Genomic DNA, 19,629 nt, shown 5'->3' with positions numbered 1-19,629 from the left:
CATTTTAAAATTGTGTAATTGTAACGACCCAAAATCTAAAAGAATTACTCGTTACTCTTTCGTTTTTCGGCTCCCAGAATGGTCTTTCATTTTTCGTTTATCTCGTGACAGCTGGAAAACTGAAGGCACACAGAACTTGCCATTTTTGCTATTTCCATCAAACATATTATGAACAATAAAAGGGTTAAAAATTGGGCTTGCTCTTAACTACTCTGAGGGTGCTCTTGGTTTTAAATCTTGTTACATTTGTTACTTTATTGTTTACTTCTTCTCAATCAAATTCCTTTGGAAGGAAGACCTTTCAGTGCAATTGTCAAAAATCGGAAAATCCTTTTGCAACATTGTTTCAAACCTTCAACAATCATTACTCAATTCAGGGTCCCTATCTTGACTCCTCAAAGTATTGTGATGCAATACATTTTGAACAATGATACCAAGGTTAAATGTCAATGCTCATTATTGAAAAATGTTGACACGATGGCTTCAATTGTTACGCGTTAGGACTGTTTGACCCAAGAAAACACAATATCTTTAGAGAAGTATGATCGAACGACTAATGCCCTGCTTATTGGGATAACGTGCCTAATGACGCTTTGAAATTTCAATCTTTGGAAGGTGAAGGAGAGTCAAAAGAAATAAAGAATTGAAATATTTGCGTTTTAGTAAATTAGCTAGTTTCACTGCTTACGGTATCATAAAATTACTTTGCTTTGTAACATCGATTTCGATCTTTTAAAAAATTAACCCTAAGAAAACTGATTTGTCGACATAGGTTTAATTGTTTTCGCTGTTATTTGAAACTGTTATTAAAAACATTTCAAGTCGACAATCTTTAATAGCATTCAATTAGAAATTCTAAATATCATTCAAATATTTCGCCTCTTTCAAATATTTATTGAGTATCAGTTTGTAAGATGTTCCCTGTTTCTGAAATTAATGTCATTTGATTATTTCACGTCTAAATCTTAGATCTTTTCCTAATCTGAACATATGATTATTGTAGGCTTGATCAATGACTCAGAAAGTCATGACGGGAAAACAGGATTTGAAATTTTCAAGTTTCCTTGCATTTTTTAAGAAACCTCACCTTTACATCCTAGATCCTGGAAATGTGGAGAGTTGGGAAATTTGGTGCAACACACTCAAGGCGACCAATTGATAGACAAATTTGCTCAGAATCAAGTCTTGTACTCGTAGTCCAACGGAATTTGATTGAGGAATTGTAAACATTAAAGCAGTCCAAATAGAAAAAGACTTGAAACCACAATCACCTTCATCAGTGTTTATTTTCAGCCCTGATCTTCCCTCATCATGATACATTGTATGAAAATGGCAATTTCTGCTAAGCTTGTCTAAAAGCTTCAAGTTAACTCAGTTGTCAAGCAATTGTCAAGAGAGAAGCAAAAACATTTAAGTCTAATCTGAACGATCAAATAGGAGCAAATAACGATTATTTTGGTTTTATTTGAGTCGTTGTGATACACCGTTTAAAAATTGTGATTACATTTCTTATTCGAAAAAACGAACAAATTTCTGCAATTTTGTAACAACTGCTGTACCATTGAACAATGAAGGAGTTCAAGACCGAGGAGAGACTCCATTGTTTTTTGTTTTTCCAGATTACCTCTGGACATCGGGGTTTGAACCCCCAATGCCTGGGGGTGAAACATATGGCCAGTCAAAAGCCAACGAGCAAAATTAGTCTCAACCCTCATTCTTAATGGCAGCAGCCTCTTTCGTTAAAAGTCAGTGCTGAAGAAGCCTCATTGTGGCAGTTTAACAAAAGAAAATGTTTTTCTTACAAAAATCCATGACAAAATCATTTCGACTTTTGATGATTTTTGGGGGGTTTGTTTTTTTCACGGACTTTTCTAATTTCTACAGGGAATGTAATCCCCAGTAATATTAAAATGAAAGATTATAATTCCTCTATCTATTACCTTTCAATCTGTATATGATACTTGGTCTACCAACGACCACCTACCTGCAACTGGATATGCTCATTTAATTTCCATCATCTTGGAGAACTACGCCTAAATCTTTCATAGATGAGACCTGCTCAATATCTTTACCTCCATCATCTACAAGTAGAGTATTCAAAGGAGTTGACCCAAAGGTCATGGAGCGGAATTTCATACCGTTGAGGGAAATAGGCATTACTCTCAGTTACCCAAGAGACGATTCCTTCTAGGTCTTTTGCCAGGCTACTGGAATCTTGGCCATTCCTACCAGGAACAAACTTTATATATTTCAGCATAAGAATAGAGACTGGCAGTAATACGAGGCTTTTGAAGCGGGGCAACGAATATTATAAAAGGAGAGGCTCTAAGATGGAACCCTGGGGAACACCTGAATTGACATCAGTATGCCACCAAGGGATCCCTCGCCCTTAACAATTTAATTCCTATCTTGAATGGAGCTTCTTATCCAATTGAGAACGTTGCCTTGGATCCAAATGTCATGAAATATATTCAACAAAAAGCCATGATCTACTTTATCAAAGGCCTTGGCAAAATCAAGATAGACAACATCAACTGACTCGTGCCTTTCCAGTCCCTCAATGACCTGCTCATAGATAACTTCATATAGTTTTCTATGGACCTGCTCTAAATGCTCAATCAGTTGGGCAATTGTGCTAAAATGTGCTTCGAACCCATGCTGGCTGGGAGGAAGGACTTCATGGATATCAAAAAATTCAACAAGTTTGAACTTCATGATCTGCTCAAACACCTTCGCAATATTCGAAGTGAGAGAAATCGGCCTATAGTTACTGGGGAGTGACTTATCTTCCCCTTTGAAAATTGGAACAACGTGAGCTAACTTTAGTGAATAGGGAAACTTGCCCTGATCCAAGATGCAACGCATAAGTATGAGAAAACAGGACCAAGAACCAGTGAGCATCTCATCAGAAACTGAGATGTCACGCCATCAGGACCAGGAGAACTTGAAAGCCTCAAGTCCCTGATGACCTCTAAAGCATCTTGATCTGTAACTATAAGATCATCAAATTGCTCAATTTGACCAACGTCGTCAACCTCAACAGGCTCGGCATTACAAAAATAATTTATAAAAATGATTCAATTTTTTCTCCGTTTTCCTAGCCATAAATAAAACGGGCATTCAAATCAGATGGTGTCACAAAATAAGCGTTTTTGATCAATCTTCGTAGAAATTGCCACATTGTAAAGAAAAGAAATTCAAGGAAAAACGTGCTGCAACACCTTGATTAAGGGCATTTTGTGGAGAGAAAATTTAGACAAATATCACAGCCAACCTGTCACAGAATAGACTGAATTTGTCATTTATTTCAACTTACCGGCTTGTTGAAGCAAGAGTTATTGCGATCTTGAGCCAAGATTTTAGTACAGTGACAGACAGAACTACACCAAAGCATGACATTGGTTGAGTTTTGTAGCACAATGAGTTTGCCCAATATGGAAATTCACTCAACACTTCATTGCGTTAATTTTCATACTGGGTAACATTCAAACGCTAACTCCTAGGTAAGAGCTTTAAAAAACGTGATTCAGGCTGTCATCTATCATGGATTCAATGTCAGGATTTCAAAACCAAAATCTATATCAACCTAAACTAAGTTTCAAACTCAAAACCTCAAACAATACGAACAAAACAGGGTTTTCAAGTCTTAAAGATTCAAATGCTGAAAGGTTATTGCCTTTTAAAAATATGTCTTTTTAAATTTGAGCTCTAATTAGTTCAGCAGATTTGCAAAAGGTCGACCTGTTCAAAAAATGTTCACCCCACAACAAAAAGAGAGCTCTTACATTGGGAAAGAATAGAGAGTATGGAATTGTACAGTAATTCAAAAAAGATATAAAAGGCATCTGATACTGTGCGTCTTCAAAAGTAGATATCGGCTTGGTCCCAATTCAGTTTAGCGATCAAGCCCTCAAGAATCCAAATTAGGTAAAACAATAAAATATTCCTCTCGTCTTTCTCGCGACTATAATAATCTCATTGGTTGCGAAAAAGCACCAAAACAATTTTTGTCCCTCACTGAAACCAGTGAAATTAGTTTTTGTCCGCATGAAGTCCAAAAATACCGAAAAAAATTAACTTCATTGATTGATTTTTTGTCTAAGTCCTTGCCATATAGTGTATATTGATGTTTGGCTATGGGGAGGCAATAGGCCTGACATATTGCCCATTTAGGTTGTAGGAAAAGTAAATTCATTGAGGAGAAGGAAATGGTTTTTTGTTCTAGCCTGATATTTTGGAAACACTAGAGTTTTTCCTTTTGTCAGCGGAAAAAGATTCTAGGTCCGATTGGAACCCTGCCGTTATTTATTGTTGATACAATCTCTATGAAACTGAGGCGCTCAGAGTGCAAAAAAACGTCCTGAACGTGGTGAAAGTATATTCAATCCTCCTCTCTCCCTCCCCCCTCCCCCTTCCCTCCCTTCATTAATCCATTAATCCATACCATGACATGAGATTGGTCCATGTCGAAGGAGGATGGGCAAATCGCAAGGCAAGAACAGCCACGCCCCCGACGCCATGCTGCGGATGAATTTTCTCTTTCAGGCCAGTCTCCAACAGACCCGACACCATCATCCTGTTTTAGCCTCCTACTACGGCCAGAATCTTAAGGCCGTGGGCCAAAAAGCCACGGTTCGCGTCTCACCCGAAGTCAAACGAGGCTTGTGTAAAGGTTGCCACGGGCCTTTGGTCTTGGGCGTGTCGGCTCAAGTCCGAGTGCGAGGACCGCCTACCGCCAAGCTGACTTATATTGAGTGCCTGAACTGTCACACCACCAAAGTCTTTCCCATTAAAACCGCCGATGTTAAGTGAACACCATGGATGGGATTTTGCTCGAGTTCATCGAGTGTTCCATTCACCAAATCCTGTTCCATCGGGGCGTGTATCCATCCAAAATATTTGGGTCCTGGCAAAAATTTGGCGTGCCCGTCATGATTTCCGAGCATCCTTGGGTCAACCAATTCATCCGGGATCATTTGCGGGATTGGAAGCAATTGCCGCACTCGAATGACGGCGGCACTTGGGATCTGCTCATCACCCACGGTTCCGTCGTCTTGGAACGCTATGTGTTTGATATGAATGTTGAAGGCTGGTTGGCTCCGCAAACAAAGGATGCTTTGGACATGATTTGCTCTGGCCTTTTGGACCATCGCTTTCGAGCCTTGCTCTTGAAACTGACCTCGGCCATGACAAATTTGCCGCCCATTGAACCTAGTTTGGACCGAGATGGACTGTCTTTCACGTTTGAATGGCATACGAGTCAAAGTGGCCTCGACTTTCCTCCGAGTCATATTAATTGGTGTTTACAAGGTGAGCCGCCCCAGAGATCAACTGATGCTGGCAATCGACTTATTCCGGTGTTCCACTTCCGAGAGCCTCACGATTTCCGACTCTACATAGTGCACTAAGTTAGCTTAAATTGAAATGAATTGAAATGAAGCAATCCGAAGTTGATAGCAATTTATTTTACTCGTGATCATACTCTGCTTGAGAGGAAAAATATTGATCTTCTATAAGAAAGTACTAATAATATATATGTTATATAGATTTATATAGATTCAAATAACAATGTACACGATTGGCCGGATTCGACCGCATAGTTTAGGGTGGTAATATCTTTTCAGTATATTCGTAAAAAAAACACTCTGGAAAAACCTAGGCCTAAATCACAGAATTTTTGAGTGTGCCAATACTACCCAAGGTTCGCCTTGGACTTCCAACCACAGAACCTTTGGAAAATGGGAATGGAATGTGAGTTGGTTGTTGTTGAGCTTCAGCTTGGACGTGGGTGTGGTTCTAGTTAAATCAATCAATTTTGGAAGAGTCTCCGCAGAGAGACTAGATGCGAAAGGTTGGTTTCAAGTGAATTGGCAGTTCCAAATACAAATTCATGGTCGGGGGTGTCTTTCGTTGTGAAGACTGGGAAGTTTCGTCCTGAAAGAACTGGGAGTAGGAGTGAAATTGTGAGGCTTACAATACTAGATCAGGATCGACGAGTCCTGTCTCCTTTCTCTTAAGTTGAAATTTACTTTTCTTCTCAGCCATTTACTTTGATTGGAGGCGCGTTTTGATTCCGTTGAGAGTTTCTTCGAGTACCCCAATTATCAAGTGAGTTTTTCAAGTGATTCCATGCTGCTTGGCCGCTTCGGCCGTAATTGTGTCGAGATGAAGCGATGTCGAGTTACACGACATCAAACTAGTGGCTGAGGTGGAAAACTGGACGTGTCCATCCGAGGGGGTGGAAATGGACTCGGCTGACGAGACGAAGTTAGCAATGGAGCTTTGAGGCTGATATGTGAAATGCACCGGCTGCTGAACCTGAAAAAACGAGCGAATGGGCAGATTAAGAATCACGTCTATGTTTGAAAAGTTTGATCTCTTTGGAAAGGAAGTACCTGGAAAGTAGGCGTAAACTGACTCAAATTGGGCCAAGAAAGAACGGTGGTGGAGCCCTCTGATACCGAGGTGGTCATTCCAGTCGATGCCAACGTATCGATGGGTTGAAGTGTGATTGGTTGTTGTGGAAGTTGAATGGTTGCGATGGGCTGCGTCTCACTCACGGGCACGGGGTGCAAGGGCAGAGCAATGTTGGTAGGGCCCCCAATCGATGACACGATATTGGGGATATGAGGCGGGTTACTCGCGTTTTGAGTTTGGGGTTGCGTTTGTTGAGGCAAAGGGGCTTGACCTTCGGAAGTGGCCATGATCACACAGGATCGCTTGACACAGGCTTTTTTCAGCCTACCCGGGCCCCCGTATCGTTTTTGATCCAAGCAATTTCGACACACCCGACAATCCTGGGTCTTGTCCCGATTGATGCATCCTTGACACGTGCCACAGCGAGAGCGTTTTTTCCGCTTGCCCGTGATCGGATCGACTTGTCCGGGGAGAACATCGGGGATGCCCTTCTTCCGTTTTTTCTTCAATTTCTTGAGGGCTTTCATCGCTTCAGCCGACAGGGCCTCGTCTTGAATGGGAGCGGGGGTGGACACGCCATTCTGTTCCACGGTGGGCACACTCATGCTCCATTGAGGGATGGTAGGCGGAGCTGACTGAGGAGGGTTATTGAACGTCACGGCGGGAGAAGACTGGATGTGAGTGTCGGCTCCAAATTGACAGAGGGCCGTTTCCATTGCGTCGTCGTTGTGCTTGAGCCTCTCGAAGCTATCGGAAAACTGCTTCACTGCGGCAATGGCCGTTCCGCTAGGTTTCTTGAGCATGGCCTTGAGGTAGGCGAGAACTTCGTCGAGTTTATTGCTCACATCCGCCAGATCGAACACTTCACTGGTAAACCTACTTTGGGACACTTGCTCGGGTAGGATGACGAGCTGACCACCGGGATTGGGCGCTCCATGAGGCTGAATTTGGATTGCACTTAGATTGAGGCTACTTGGGGGCATCCCACCCGTCTGAGTCACATTGTCAGTGGTGGGAGTGGCGATCACGGGGGCACTGCTTTGAGGCAGGAAGAAGCTCTCAAAATCATCTTTTAAATTAGGGCTGGTGTGCATTTTGTACGAATCATCATTGAGCAAGGGTTCGGCTTGTATTGCCGCACTGATTGAGGCATGTTCATCATCATCATCATTATTATTGGAGGGCGTCACTTCATGGTTGTGGGCAAATGAAATGGTCACCGAGCACGGGTATTGTTTGTGTTTGGAAGAGACCTTCTCATTGGGCGGGTGAGCCACGACTTTCATTTCTAATTTGGCAGTGCACAGCTTAGGACTCACTCCCACCGGACAACACCGATAGACCATACCCCATTGCACCTTTTGTTCCTTGGATCCCCCCGAACCCGACGAGAGGGCTAGATTGCTATCGACTTTCCAGTCGGTTCGCGTGTTATCCTGAAATTCCGCCAGCCATTTCAAGCAATCCGACTCTGTCCGCAAGCTAACACTCAAGGCACAATCCCACGTGTTGAGATCATTGAAGTGGAGTGATTCGATGCAGTGTGGAACATTGGGCAGAATATTCCGCACAAACTTGTAGTGTTCCAAATTGAGGGGAGCGCCGTTATTGTTGAGTGAAGTAGGCGAGGTCAGCGAACCAAGTTGATGACCATTCGAGGCGATGGTTTGCATTGTGAGCCTTTGATTCGATCCCTCGAAGGCTTTGGGTTCACATACCGTAGTAGGGTCTGCCAGCCAGGTCACACGAGTCGTCGTCGTCGTCGCCGTGAATCCATGCTGGCTTGATTTCGTTCGTTTGGTATTTTTGATTATTCGCGATCACGGGAACATGGCTTGTTTTGCCATCAATCTATTTCCAAACACCCGACAAGGTCACCCAAAGTCCATGATGAAGCCCAAAACAGCTCTTGCTGCTCCTTTCCACCGTCATAACACCGGTTCACTTTGCATCCGGGATCACTCTATGAAGAAGCGGATGGAAGGACGGACGGACGGACGGACGCACGAACCACCGACCGACCGTCAGTGACAGGAGGAGGACTCACTCACTTGCTCGATCCTCGCTGGTTCTCTGGGTCTTGTTGTTGATTTGATACGCAATCACAAGGCACTTTCTCGTGAGTTTTTAAAAGCTCAGTTGGGCGGGATGGTTCCCACGGAGAGTTGGAACACATCTTCAGAGGGATGCCATTGGGCACATATTTGGGATATTCAATCCAGTACACCTCGCCACATTGATCCCTCAGGTTCTTGTCTCGGCAGCAGATTCCAATGTGGGCCTGCTTGCTAATACTCCTAGACGGACATGTACTGCCAGATGGAAGCTCCAAGTATAGTAAGAGCGTGCGTGGATAAGTAAGAGTGGAATACATATACGTTCTTCTGTCCAACCATTGGAATGGAGCTCCCTCTTTCACTCCGTGCCAAAGTCCTGGTTCAAGACACCGCGTTCACGGCAGTCTTAAGGATGGTGGTGCTAGTGGAAGAAGAAGAGGAAAAAGATGATGACGATGGTGGTAGTGGTAGTGGTAGTGATGGTGGTGGTTAGCCTCCTGCTATCACTAGCAATCCAGCATGGTTGGATCCCGTATATGTGCCAGAGACGACGACTCCACACAGCTCGATCGTGGCTTTGGAGAAAGCGCTCTCACTTAAATTCTGGCCAAGACCAAACATAATCTCTATCCAATGAAGCTCGTCTATTTGCCTAATTATGGGTATTTATGTCCATCTGATCGAGACTGAAGCGATGATGCCATCCGATTGCCAGTCAATTCCCGGAAGGAGTTCAGAACTTGGATGGGGTCGGATTTTGGAGAGGATTTCGGAATTTCGTGAACGAGAGATCCTTCTTTTACTTTTCGTCTGACATTCCAACACTAAACCAAACCAGACCAAACCTCCTACTACTGCCAAGCGAAGACGGATCCCGGAGGAGGAGGAGCAGGAGGAGCAGGAGGAAGAGGAGCAAGAGATACGACTAAAATAAGGATTCAAACCGGCTTACCAGCCACCATCGCGCTTTCTGTCTCCATTGCTCGATGAATAGCTAGCTACTAGACGGTAGATGGATGGATGTGTGTGTGTGTGTGTATTTACACTACATAAGGCTTGACTTTAGAAAAGAAATGAGTTTGAACTTTTCCTGTACTCTTCAATGCCCAACTTGGGGCGATGATCGAGCAGGAATCTTCATCATGATCCTCATGGCATTTCAATCGGGCTTCCCATGCTTCAGAACAGGCTAGGAATGAGTCTCGAGACTCAGGAGGACGCGATCGTTTGTCTCGATCGCTCCTTTCCTCTCTTCTTCTCTTGCATCTCTTCGTCTGTCTTGTTTCAACAATAATGCACCGAGCGTATTTCGTGTCAAGTGGCATTCCACAAATGAGGTCACATTCATACAGGACACTCCTGTCTCCATTGTCATGGTGGAAATCAGTGATTTAAACAAGTCGTATCCTCCATCCAAGCAGGAGCAAAACTAGTAGATCTAGTAGTAGTAGTAGTAGTAGTAGTAGTACTTGTAGTAGTTTAGTTCATCCATACGTGGGTCCGTCCGTGGTCTGCTCCCTTTCCAAAAGCTTCTTCTCACGCTTTGCCTTTGGCTTGAATTTCTCTACACAAAACGAAATGCTCCTTCACGCAAGTACATACGTACGTGCTTCTGAACAGATATCAAGTTAGCGAGCTGCTCAGAAGCGTACTGTATATGTCCAATATGTATAAATACAATGTGAATGAGAAACAGCCTATATGTGGTACAAAAATGTGTGCAGTGCACCAGGAACCCCGACCACTCGCTAATACTGGCTAGCTGCTTAGATCGAGTGAGTGGTTCTTGGTAAAAGCTCCTCCGAGTCTCTGACTGCCCCCTTGCTCAAGGTACATGGAGCATGCCCGACCAACCCACCAACCAACCCACCATCCAACCAACCGACACATGTCCCGCGTCCAAATTTAGTCCTCTCGTTTTCAAACAAGAATTTCGATTACCTAGGGAAAAGATATCCGTCAGAAGTTGCCATTCGTTCGTAAAGAAGAAACTTTTACGACTCGGCAGACAATCTCGTCCTTGTCGTACATACAAAAAGATCTCTTCACCTCCCGTAAACGTAGGGTTGGGAAAATGGACTGGTGTCATTTGGAGGAAAACTCGTTGGAAACTATCCCTCTGTGTGAGTTTCTGGATGAAGGCAATACCCGGGACCGATCGAGGTCGGGCCGACCAAAGCATGATTGAATAGATTTCTGCCACGAGCACGTACTTTAGAGAACACATCTTCATCGTTGCTCGTTGCGCTGGTGACCATGCTTTAATTTGGCCATTACGACCAACATGGCTCATTGCTTGGCTGGAATGTGTAATTGAATTTACCATCATGATCGAGAACGAGAGAATTGCCTGCCAATGGTGTTCCCACTTGGATTTGGATGAGCCGACTTCTGACAATACCTGTGTGTGTGTGTACTGACTGCATCCACATGTGCTCTTCGAGCTTCATTCTCCACATTCCTATGATCATCCCACCCTTCGACATTCCTCCTCGTCTGCCAATGAATGCACCTTACTTTCCATGCCGTTTTGACGCATTCCAGATTCCCACTCGACTCGTTACGGACTTGACGCGTATGAACTGAAACACCACCACATTGGCCACTAGAGGGCAGCCCATTCCGAGACCAGCATTGCCACTTGAGTGACGTAAGAGTGCGAGAAAATACACATAACATGTCTTCGGGAAAAGGACTACGTGTATGCGTGATTGGAGCGGGTGCGGCTGGCTTGTGTGCGGCCCGCCATGTCTCAGCTCAAAGCAAATGGTTTCAGAAGCCCGTGGTGTACGAGCTGAATTCCTTGTTGGGTGGTACCTGGGTTTACAACGAACAGGTGGGGGCAGACCAGTTTGGCAATCCCATCCATTCCAGCATGTATGAGCGCATGAAAACGAATCTACCCAAAGAAGTGATGGCCTTCCCGGATTTCCCTTTCCCATCATCACCGGATTCGTTCCTTCACCATACTAAAATCCAATCCTACTTGGAGCAGTATTGCCGACATTTCGCTTTGGACCAGTTCATTCAGTATAACAAGAAAGTGGAACTGGTCCAAGTTCAACCGGATCAAAGTTGGTTAGTGAAGGTTCAGGATTTACCCTCCCAATCCGTGGCTGAAGCCATTTTCGATGTCATCCTAGTGTGTAACGGCCACTACTCGGTGCCCTATTATGCTCCTATCAGCAATATTGAACGATTCCAAGGGATCCGAATGCACAGTCATGATTATCGAAACCCTACCCGCTTCCAAGGGATGAATGTGGCTTTGTTGGGAGCAGCAGCCTCGGGCATTGATATCAGTCTGGAGATTGCTGAAGAAGCCACCCAAGTCTATTTGTGCCATAACAACCCGTCGATCCCTTCCAAATTACCCACTAACATGGTTCAAGTCCCCGGGATCGTGGAATGCATATCGCCTCAAGGGTTTGTTTTGGCGGATGGGTCCAAGGTCCAAGTGGATTGTCTGCTCTATTGCACGGGTTACGAGTTCCAATTCCCATTTTTGGATGGCTCCTGTCAAGTGAAGGTAGAAAATCGGACCGTCAAACCACTCTACAAGCATCTGGTTCATTGCGAGCACCCGACCATGGCTTTCCTGGGAATTCCCACCCAAATCTGCCCGTTCCCATTCTTCCATTATCAACTTCTATGGTATCTGAAGACGCTCATCCATCCTGGCTCAAAACTGCCCTCGGAAGCGGACATGAAGGCCGACACGGATCGGGAAATGCAAGAGCGATTAGCTCAGGGCATTCCCAAACGACATTTCCATAAGATGGGGGCCATCCAATGGCGATACATGGAGGAATTGGCGGCTCAAGCCGACCTGGATCCGCCCAACCCTCAAGTGGAGCAACTCTACAACTTGGTGCACGGGCGTCGAAAAACGAAGCTCACCCAATATAAGGCCGATCAATTCGAACTGGATCACAGTGGAAAATTTCAACTCCGACAATAGCTTTGAGTCTGATTATAATGGGGGAAAATACATTAGTTCACATATATACGCACACGTTCGCCTTCAAGCCTAGTGGGCAATACACATATTATCACAGGATTAGTACTCAACCACCATTTCAATGGGTGGGGTGCAGCTTTCGGTCCACCAAGGCCTGCCACTGTTCATCACTCATGCCTTGCGCCCAAGGGGGCGTGGGTAAGCTCATTTGCGACATGGCCAGCTTTATGCACTCCACCTTGGCCGTATCTAACGGGATATCGGGCACGGCGTTTTCGGATTGAAACAGACGATCTCTAGCCCGCACTTCTTCCACGTGTTGGGCTCGCATACTGGCCACGTTTAAGGCCCTCACCTCGGGATTTACGGGTTCCGGTGCTTGCCCTTGGGCGTTCAAATACTGCGCTATGTCCGCGTCATTGTTCTCGTCTTCGTCGGATTGGCTCTCTTCAATCAAAGCCGTTGAACCTGGGGCATCTTGCGGCAAAAGGCGATATCCATCGTGGTGGGGGCGTTCATCTTCGGTTTCGCTCAAATCCGAGTCCTCGTCTGGGTCTAGCGTTTCCAAATGATCGGCTTGAGGCGGACTGAGGGGCGGGGCGGGTGAATCTCGGCCTGGATCATTGTGGGGCGACATGATCCACCCTTTCAGACGATGTGATGATTGTGACCTTGTTCCTGGTTAAACACTTTGGGCACTTTGTCAAGCAGACGAAAACATCAGCTAAAAACACCAGGGTGACCAAGAAATGGGGTTGCATGTGACATTGTTGCAGAAAAATTCACAAGACACTGAGGACAGTGAGGACGGGCGTTGGTGGAGATTTCACAGAATCCTAATTTTCAAAATGTTACTGGAAATGAAATTAAGCGATGGGGTTAGGCATCAATAGTCCTGCCAGGATTGTCTGACGATGTGTCAATCCAAATTTGACCTGTCTAAAATGCTCTATGTACGTGGCGACTACATCTGTTTGGACAATGAAAAATAGTCCTCTCAACGTGAACCATTTGATGAATTAATATAATTCAACACCGTGTCTTTATTACCCTGCCAAGCATTTACCTTTGACTATTTTATGACAAAATTCACATAGTATGCCATGGTCACGTTGATGTTTACAGTTGTTGAACGCTTGTTTGGCAGGTGTTAGTTTCGCACTCAAACTTTCGGAACAATGACCTCCCCCGGAATTTGATATCTTCGCTCCTATCATGGACGTATTAGGCGTCCCAGAGGCCTATCACCTAGGTGACCGGGCTTTGGTGCGCTGTACTTGGATTCAAGAGGTCGTTCAGAGCCAGTGCGTTCCCAGCGATCCATTTATGATCCATGACAGTCTGGGCCAGGATGAGATCCAGGCTCTGCTCCGAGAGAAGAATGCCCCTCCTCCAGATTGGATGTTCATTACCATCCAGACCTTTGCTCGCCGACCGGCCTGTCTGGTCCAACCTTTACCGCCCTTGGATATCAGGGCCGTCCAAGAAGCGCAAAGTAACGAAGCCTTATGTATGGCGGAAACTTTGGCTTATATTTCCAACTCAAACTTTGTGAATAGCTGGAAAGAGAGCCACAAACAGTTTGGCTCCCATGGGCGAGGAGCAAATCGAGGCGATCGTTTAAATTTTGGACAAGAGCACGATTTGGTTTTGCTAGAAATTTTGCGGCGCATTTATCCGGATTGCCCATTGGTTTTAGGCCCAGAGGAGGAGGAAGCCGAGGGTAGCCTGCCAAGGCTAAAGCAAATGTCTAATGAGAGAAGCGAGAACGAAAGCCTGGAAGGCCCGGTTCATACCACGAAAGCCCTGGCCCTTCTCTTGGCTGAAGACAGCATCTACGTGATCTTACCCTTAAACCTGTATTCCGTCCACGAGGCCATCACTTATTCGACCGCATTTTTCCAAGACCCGCTCTTTCATCCGCTGTTTATTATCTATCAAGTCCTAAAAGCCATGCGAGACCTCCATGCTCGGGGTTTGAGTATCGGGAACATTGGCTGGAGGCAAGTATTTCTCACCGAGGACAGTTTTGTTAAGTTGGATCCGGATGTTGGTGGTAATATCGTGCCCATTTTGAATGTGCCGCAGGACAAAGCGTCGTCAGAGAGTCAGGATTTGGATGGTCAAAATCATCTCTGTAGCTTTTTAAAGAGTATCAAATCAGCTTTACATGCCAAAGGAGCCAAATGTGAGACCCAAGTGAGCGACGAATCTAGATGCAAAGCTTTGGAACAAATCACAGCCTTGTGGACCCGAGGCGACCTATCCAATTTTGATTATGTGATGGTGCTGAACTATTTGAGTGGACGCTCCTTTGAAAACCCTTACCACTATCCCGTGCTCCCATGGGTGAAGGACTTCTCATCAGAAATCGGGGGCTGGCGTGATTTATCCAAATCGAAATTCCGCCTGAACAAAGGTGATACCCAACTGGACTTGACCTACGATAGTTTGATGGAAATGCAGAAGGAATCGTCGGGTCTGAGGGCGTCTGACCCCAAAAGCGTCCAACCGCCTCATCACGTGACCGAGGTGCTCTCTGAGATAACATACTACGTGTACCAAGCCCGACGAACCTCACAGTCCGTGCTTTGTAAACATGTGCGTAACCGTTGGGTGCCAGCCGAGTACCCGTCGTCCATGGAACGGCTTCAGGAGTGGACACCCGACGAATGCATTCCGGATTTCTTCACGGATCCCAAAATCTTCAAGTCTATCCATAACGATCTGCCGGACTTGGCCGTCCCTGAATGGTGTAGCTCACCCGAAGATTTCATTCAGTGGCACCGAAGTTGTTTAGAAAGCCCGCAAGTATCCGAGAAACTTCATCATTGGCTGGATCTCACTTTTGGTTACAAGCTCACAGGCTCCTCCGCTATCAGGGCCAAGAACGTGTGTCTGGATCTGGTCGAGGGGCACAGAGAATTGCGTGGACAAGGTGTTGTCCAGTTATTCACTAATCCTCATCCTTCGAAGGCGACCAGTAATCCATTTTGGAACCGAAAAACTTCATCATTGGCTGGATCTCACTTTTGGTTACAAGCTCACAGGCTCCTCCGCTATCAGGGCCAAGAACGTGTGTCTAGATCTGGTCGAGGGGCACAAAGAATTGCGTGGACAAGGTGTTGTCCAGTTATTCACTAATCCTCATCCTTCGAAGGCGACCAGTAATCCATTTTGGAACCGAAAAGCCCCGAGGATAGATGTATTTCTGAACAGCAAGACTCCAGAAGATGTCCCGGATTTCCGAATATCCTCGAGCAAGAGCTCTATGCAAGAATATGTGGAGAATTCAGAGACGATTTTTCTCCCCCAAGAATTCGACCCCTTGTTGAGGCTGAAAGAAGTCGAGGCTCTCATGAGTTTCTCGTCAATTGAAGATGGTCCTCAAGGTACGAATAAGAATACTACTCAAGCAAATGGTGGAGCTGCCAAGGAACTGGCCATGAGAAAAATCGTGCAAGATATGCAAGTGTTGGGATGTCTCATTCTGGAGCTGTACGTTCCCGAAAAGTTCATTCACTTGGGTTCGAGAGCGAGCCTGAAATCGCGATTTCAGACCAGCCTTCAAATATTAACACACGAACGGTCTTTATTGCCTTACTTAATACTCCCGTGTGTGGATAAACTCATTCTCCCAGGGTTTCGAATTGATCCATCCGATCGGTTTCCTGCGATTTGTGATGGTGGTCTCCCTCCTCCATCTGCATTTCAATTTTTGAACCCGCTAATCTCGCCCTTAGCTTTCCCAACTAATTTCACCATCTTGGCCAAAGTTCTTCGATTTGTTCATAACCTGGACTTTTGGAATAATCTTGAGCACCGCGAAGAGAATCCAGTCCGAGATCTAGCTGTGGGTGAATACAAAGTCAAGACCATCGTGAGCGAGTTAGGCGTGTTCTTGGACACGGCAAAATTCGAGGACATTTGTATAATCTTCCCACTTTTCAAGAGTCTATTCTTATCACCCTCGTCATCCGTTCAATGTGCTTGGTACCTATTCGACCCCTTGGCGAAGGTTTTGGGACCCACCCTGAGTAAAACTCATCTACTAGCGCTTATACTCAAGATCTACGACGGGAATGCGTCGACCTCCAAGCATTTGAAACTCTATCATCGGACTTTTCTCCAATTCCTAATCGTCAGATTCGGTACCAAGCTCTTTCTCAACTATTTCTCCACTTACCTCATCGAGGCGGTGGGTGGTTACAAAGACTACGAAGACGAGCCCGCCCATTTGCTCAGACAAGGCTTGGATCGAGATTGGGAGAAAGATGCGGAAATAGAGCCTCAAAACGTAGAACAAAGTAGAAACACCCATTGTTCTTCAACCTCTGATCAGGTCTCGTTGGATGAAAGCTTAGCTGAGGGTGAGGTCTTCTCATTCGATCGCCTGGATACTGAGCAGACCTCCGATGATTTGGATCCGATGATGCAAGATGCCAAAGTTCACGCCAGCAAAGGACTGATTTACATTCCCGCCGTGACTCAGAATGAACCAAGGGATAGTTTGAGAGTCTGGAAGCAAGAAAAACGACACCCTAGTGGCAATGCAGGAGGAAACATCTCACAAGTGGCTGCTGAGAGTGTTCTGTGGCTCTGTCATCGGCTAGGTCCAGTCCTTACGGCCAAATTTCTGTCCCGAAATCTTCTACGAATGCTTAATCTTTGTTACATGAGTTTGGACAGCTATGCCCCCGTGAGTGAAGAGTACATCGATCATCCAATTCGAATTGGAACCCAGAAAGTCCATGGTGACCTTTTGGCCCAGAACGTGTTGGAGTGCCTTTCCCAAGTGGCTTGCCTTTATGGAGACCAAATGATTCTTCTGCAGTACCTTCCGTACACGTGGGACCTCATATCAATTAGCAAAAAGAAGTTCACGCCAAATTTAGAAGGTGGCTTGGTGGGTTCGATTGCGTTGTTGCATCACATTGTGCCCTATTTGTCGGACTCCCTACTGATGAACGAACTTCAGGACAACTTGTTGGGAAACATCCTCTTCCCGGTGTTACAATTGTCAACCTCCAAGAATCGATCATTTCTACTGGGATCTCAATCCCGAGCGATTCTCGTCTACAAATTTCTAGACGTGGTTTACCTCATCGGATTGAGAATTGGAGAGGAGATGGCCAAAACACACTTGACACCACTTTGTACGGCCTTCTTCTCGACCTTCGATCATGTGTGGACATCAGAGGGACACCTGGTCCCTGATTTTCCTAATTTGAACGAACTCTCCGAAACCTTGTCCATGAAGATCGCCTATTCGGCTTACGTGGCTTTTTACAACCTAATGGGTCGGAGTCATCTGGATGAAAGTATTACCAATCTTGGAACAATCAAAGCTCTCTGTCTGGTTCATCAAGACAGTGGCGAACCTCTTCCTAGACCAGCCACTCACCGATGTCTTCGTGGTATGAATTACGAGAGCTCGCCTAGTTCCGGGAACAAGGTCGAAATTTCGGCCTCCCAAGGGGGTGGGGGAAACTTCGTCCTACCCCAAGAGGAGAGCTTTAACACGGAGCTCCATGGCTTAATCACCAAAGAAATTCCCAACGCCAACCGCCACTTGAAGGGCAATTGGCTTGCTTATTGGGAACACGAGATCGGGAAAGCCGACGTGGATGCCAAGTTCAGCTTGAAACAGATCAAACTTCAAAACTTCCACGGTCACCAGGGAGCCATTAAGTCACTATTTGTCATGGATAACGAGAACTCGTTCTTGTCCGGGAGCCGTGATCGAACCGTGAAGGTTTGGTCTTTGCGCAGTCAGGGCGATGGCAACTCGAACATGTCGTGTCAATGGACGTATCCCCATCATAAGAAGTCAGTCTATTCGGTGTTCTTCAAGGAGCGTCTACGGCACGTCGTCTCTCATGACTCCACCGTACATGTGTGGGATCCTTTCGTGGGAATGAGTGTATTCCAAATGGAAAGTGGTCAGCTCGTTCACAACTTAGCGGATTTCCCCGCCCCATCACCAATGATTATCACGGTCTCCCAAGATTCGATGCTTCATCTCGTGGATTGTCGACTCGGGCAAAATGTCACAGACCTTAAAGGCAGCACGGGCACTTCGGGTCTCGTTAGAACGCTTCAAGTTGTCCCCAATGGGTTGGAAGTCCTCCTAGGACATGGATCCGGATTTGTCACCATTTTGGATATCCGCACGGGGCGACTTCGACAATCGTGGAAGGTATGTAATACCCTCACGCTTTCAAGTGTTCTTATGACTTTCAAGTGACCTCCTCGCTTGGATTTAAACTTCGAATATTTGTCTTCTAGGCCCATGAAGGCGAAATCTTAAGCCTGACCCCACTTTCCAATGCCGAATTCTTGACGACATCGTTGGATCAAACCATGTGTCTATGGAATTCGAACGAGGCCAAGTTGAAACGTTCTTTACCGGGAGCTCAAGAGCCCATTCATTGTGTGGGGATCATGGGGCAAAATGTGATCACGGGATCCACGGCCAATCGAATAGGCGTGCGGTACGGACTGGACGCGGAGGCACCTTACCAAAGCAATAAACTAAGAACGGAGATAATCAAAACCAATCTCACATCCATGAGGGTGTTGGCACACAATCGTCTACTCCTACTCGGTCAAGAAAGCGGAAGCGTGTCTTTGATTTGTTAAAAATTAGGTTCAGAGCGAATATCACAAATCATGGAAGGAGCCGAGATATATATTTCATAATCACGACATTGTAGTAAACCAATGAAATGGACATGTTTTTGAGCATTCATAATAAACAAAGAAATTGTGTTAGGATATGCGGGTCAGATTTTAGCATTATATCTTTAATAAGATGCCCAACATTTTGGGATGAGCGACTATATACAAAGTAAGCGTAGGAGTGTTTCCCCAGGTTTGGAACAGTCACAATGGAACTGTGCCAATAAATAAAAAAAAAATTGCATTGTCGAGGCTTCAATCAGTCTTCATCGAATTCATCACAACCACGAGATTGGGTCAAGGAGGCCAAGTAATCCTTGACGTTGGTGAAGCCTTTCGATTGGGCTAAATAGGTAATGGGACCGGTGGCTCCTTTGCCAAGACGGTTGCGACAAATGGAACAGTTACACACATCAAGACAAGGCGGGCACATCCAGTTCGGATCCTTCAAAGCCACACGGGCATCCTCACCATAACGATTGTTCAAGCATACGCCACAAAACATGCCTAACA

At 45.6% G+C, this 19,629-nt stretch overlaps 7 protein-coding genes across 8 annotated transcripts in view; 4 read left to right on the top strand and 3 right to left on the bottom strand.

The window, feature by feature from the left end:
• Window positions 1-4,342: 4,342 nt before the first annotated feature.
• Window positions 4,343-4,812, top strand: LOC131889626 (ribonuclease P protein subunit p21-like). Its single transcript, XM_059238766.1, has one exon. It carries the CDS (start codon window positions 4,477-4,479, stop codon window positions 4,810-4,812), a length of 336 nt encoding a protein of 111 aa, XP_059094749.1. The 5' UTR covers window positions 4,343-4,476.
• A 5-nt stretch (window positions 4,813-4,817) lies between these two features.
• Window positions 4,818-5,551, top strand: LOC131889625 (mitotic spindle assembly checkpoint protein MAD2B-like). The gene has a single exon (XM_059238765.1). It carries the CDS (start codon window positions 4,818-4,820, stop codon window positions 5,406-5,408), a length of 591 nt encoding a protein of 196 aa, XP_059094748.1. The 3' UTR covers window positions 5,409-5,551.
• LOC131889622 (uncharacterized) lies at window positions 5,444-9,407 on the bottom strand. 2 transcript variants are annotated; one of them, XR_009374215.1, is made up of 3 exons: window positions 6,396-9,407; window positions 6,030-6,318; window positions 5,444-5,943 (listed from the first exon to the last, which is right to left on the bottom strand). XR_009374215.1 is itself a non-coding variant. In XM_059238762.1 (2 exons), the coding sequence occupies exons 1-2, from the start codon at window positions 8,088-8,090 to the stop codon at window positions 6,118-6,120; spliced, it is 1,896 nt and encodes a 631-aa protein (XP_059094745.1). In that variant the 5' UTR covers window positions 8,091-9,407; the 3' UTR covers window positions 5,444-6,117. The 2 variants fall into 2 exon arrangements, 1 of the variants encoding a protein (XP_059094745.1); XM_059238762.1 differs by having other exon boundaries at window positions 5,444-6,318.
• Window positions 9,408-10,368: 961 nt separating this feature from the next.
• Window positions 10,369-12,483, top strand: LOC131889624 (uncharacterized). The gene has a single exon (XM_059238764.1). The coding sequence runs from the start codon at window positions 11,152-11,154 to the stop codon at window positions 12,433-12,435; it is 1,284 nt and encodes a 427-aa protein (XP_059094747.1). The 5' UTR covers window positions 10,369-11,151; the 3' UTR covers window positions 12,436-12,483.
• A 70-nt stretch (window positions 12,484-12,553) lies between these two features.
• Window positions 12,554-13,072, bottom strand: LOC131889365 (male-enhanced antigen 1-like). The gene has a single exon (XM_059238451.1). It carries the CDS (start codon window positions 13,070-13,072, stop codon window positions 12,554-12,556), a length of 519 nt encoding a protein of 172 aa, XP_059094434.1.
• A 520-nt stretch (window positions 13,073-13,592) lies between these two features.
• Window positions 13,593-19,212, top strand: LOC131889627 (WD repeat-containing protein 81-like). The gene is made up of 3 exons (XM_059238767.1): window positions 13,593-15,373; window positions 15,558-18,634; window positions 18,724-19,212. Exons 1-3 carry the CDS (start codon window positions 13,651-13,653, stop codon window positions 19,075-19,077), a joined length of 5,154 nt encoding a protein of 1,717 aa, XP_059094750.1. The 5' UTR covers window positions 13,593-13,650; the 3' UTR covers window positions 19,078-19,212.
• Window positions 19,106-19,629, bottom strand: part of LOC131889623 (cell division cycle-associated protein 7-like) — a 2,086-nt gene continuing 1,562 nt past the window's right edge. The window contains exon 2 of the mRNA XM_059238763.1: window positions 19,106-19,623. Within this exon, the coding sequence (XP_059094746.1) occupies window positions 19,376-19,623 (248 nt within the window). The 3' untranslated portion in view covers window positions 19,106-19,375. The remainder of the gene's footprint in view (window positions 19,624-19,629) is intronic.

The sequence above is a fragment of the Tigriopus californicus genome, chromosome 10, assembly GCF_007210705.1.
Source record: "Tigriopus californicus strain San Diego chromosome 10, Tcal_SD_v2.1, whole genome shotgun sequence".
Lineage (NCBI taxonomy): Eukaryota > Metazoa > Arthropoda > Copepoda > Harpacticoida > Harpacticidae > Tigriopus > Tigriopus californicus.
Note: the sequence above shows the minus strand (reverse complement) of the source record. Positions and strands in the feature narration are given on the sequence as shown.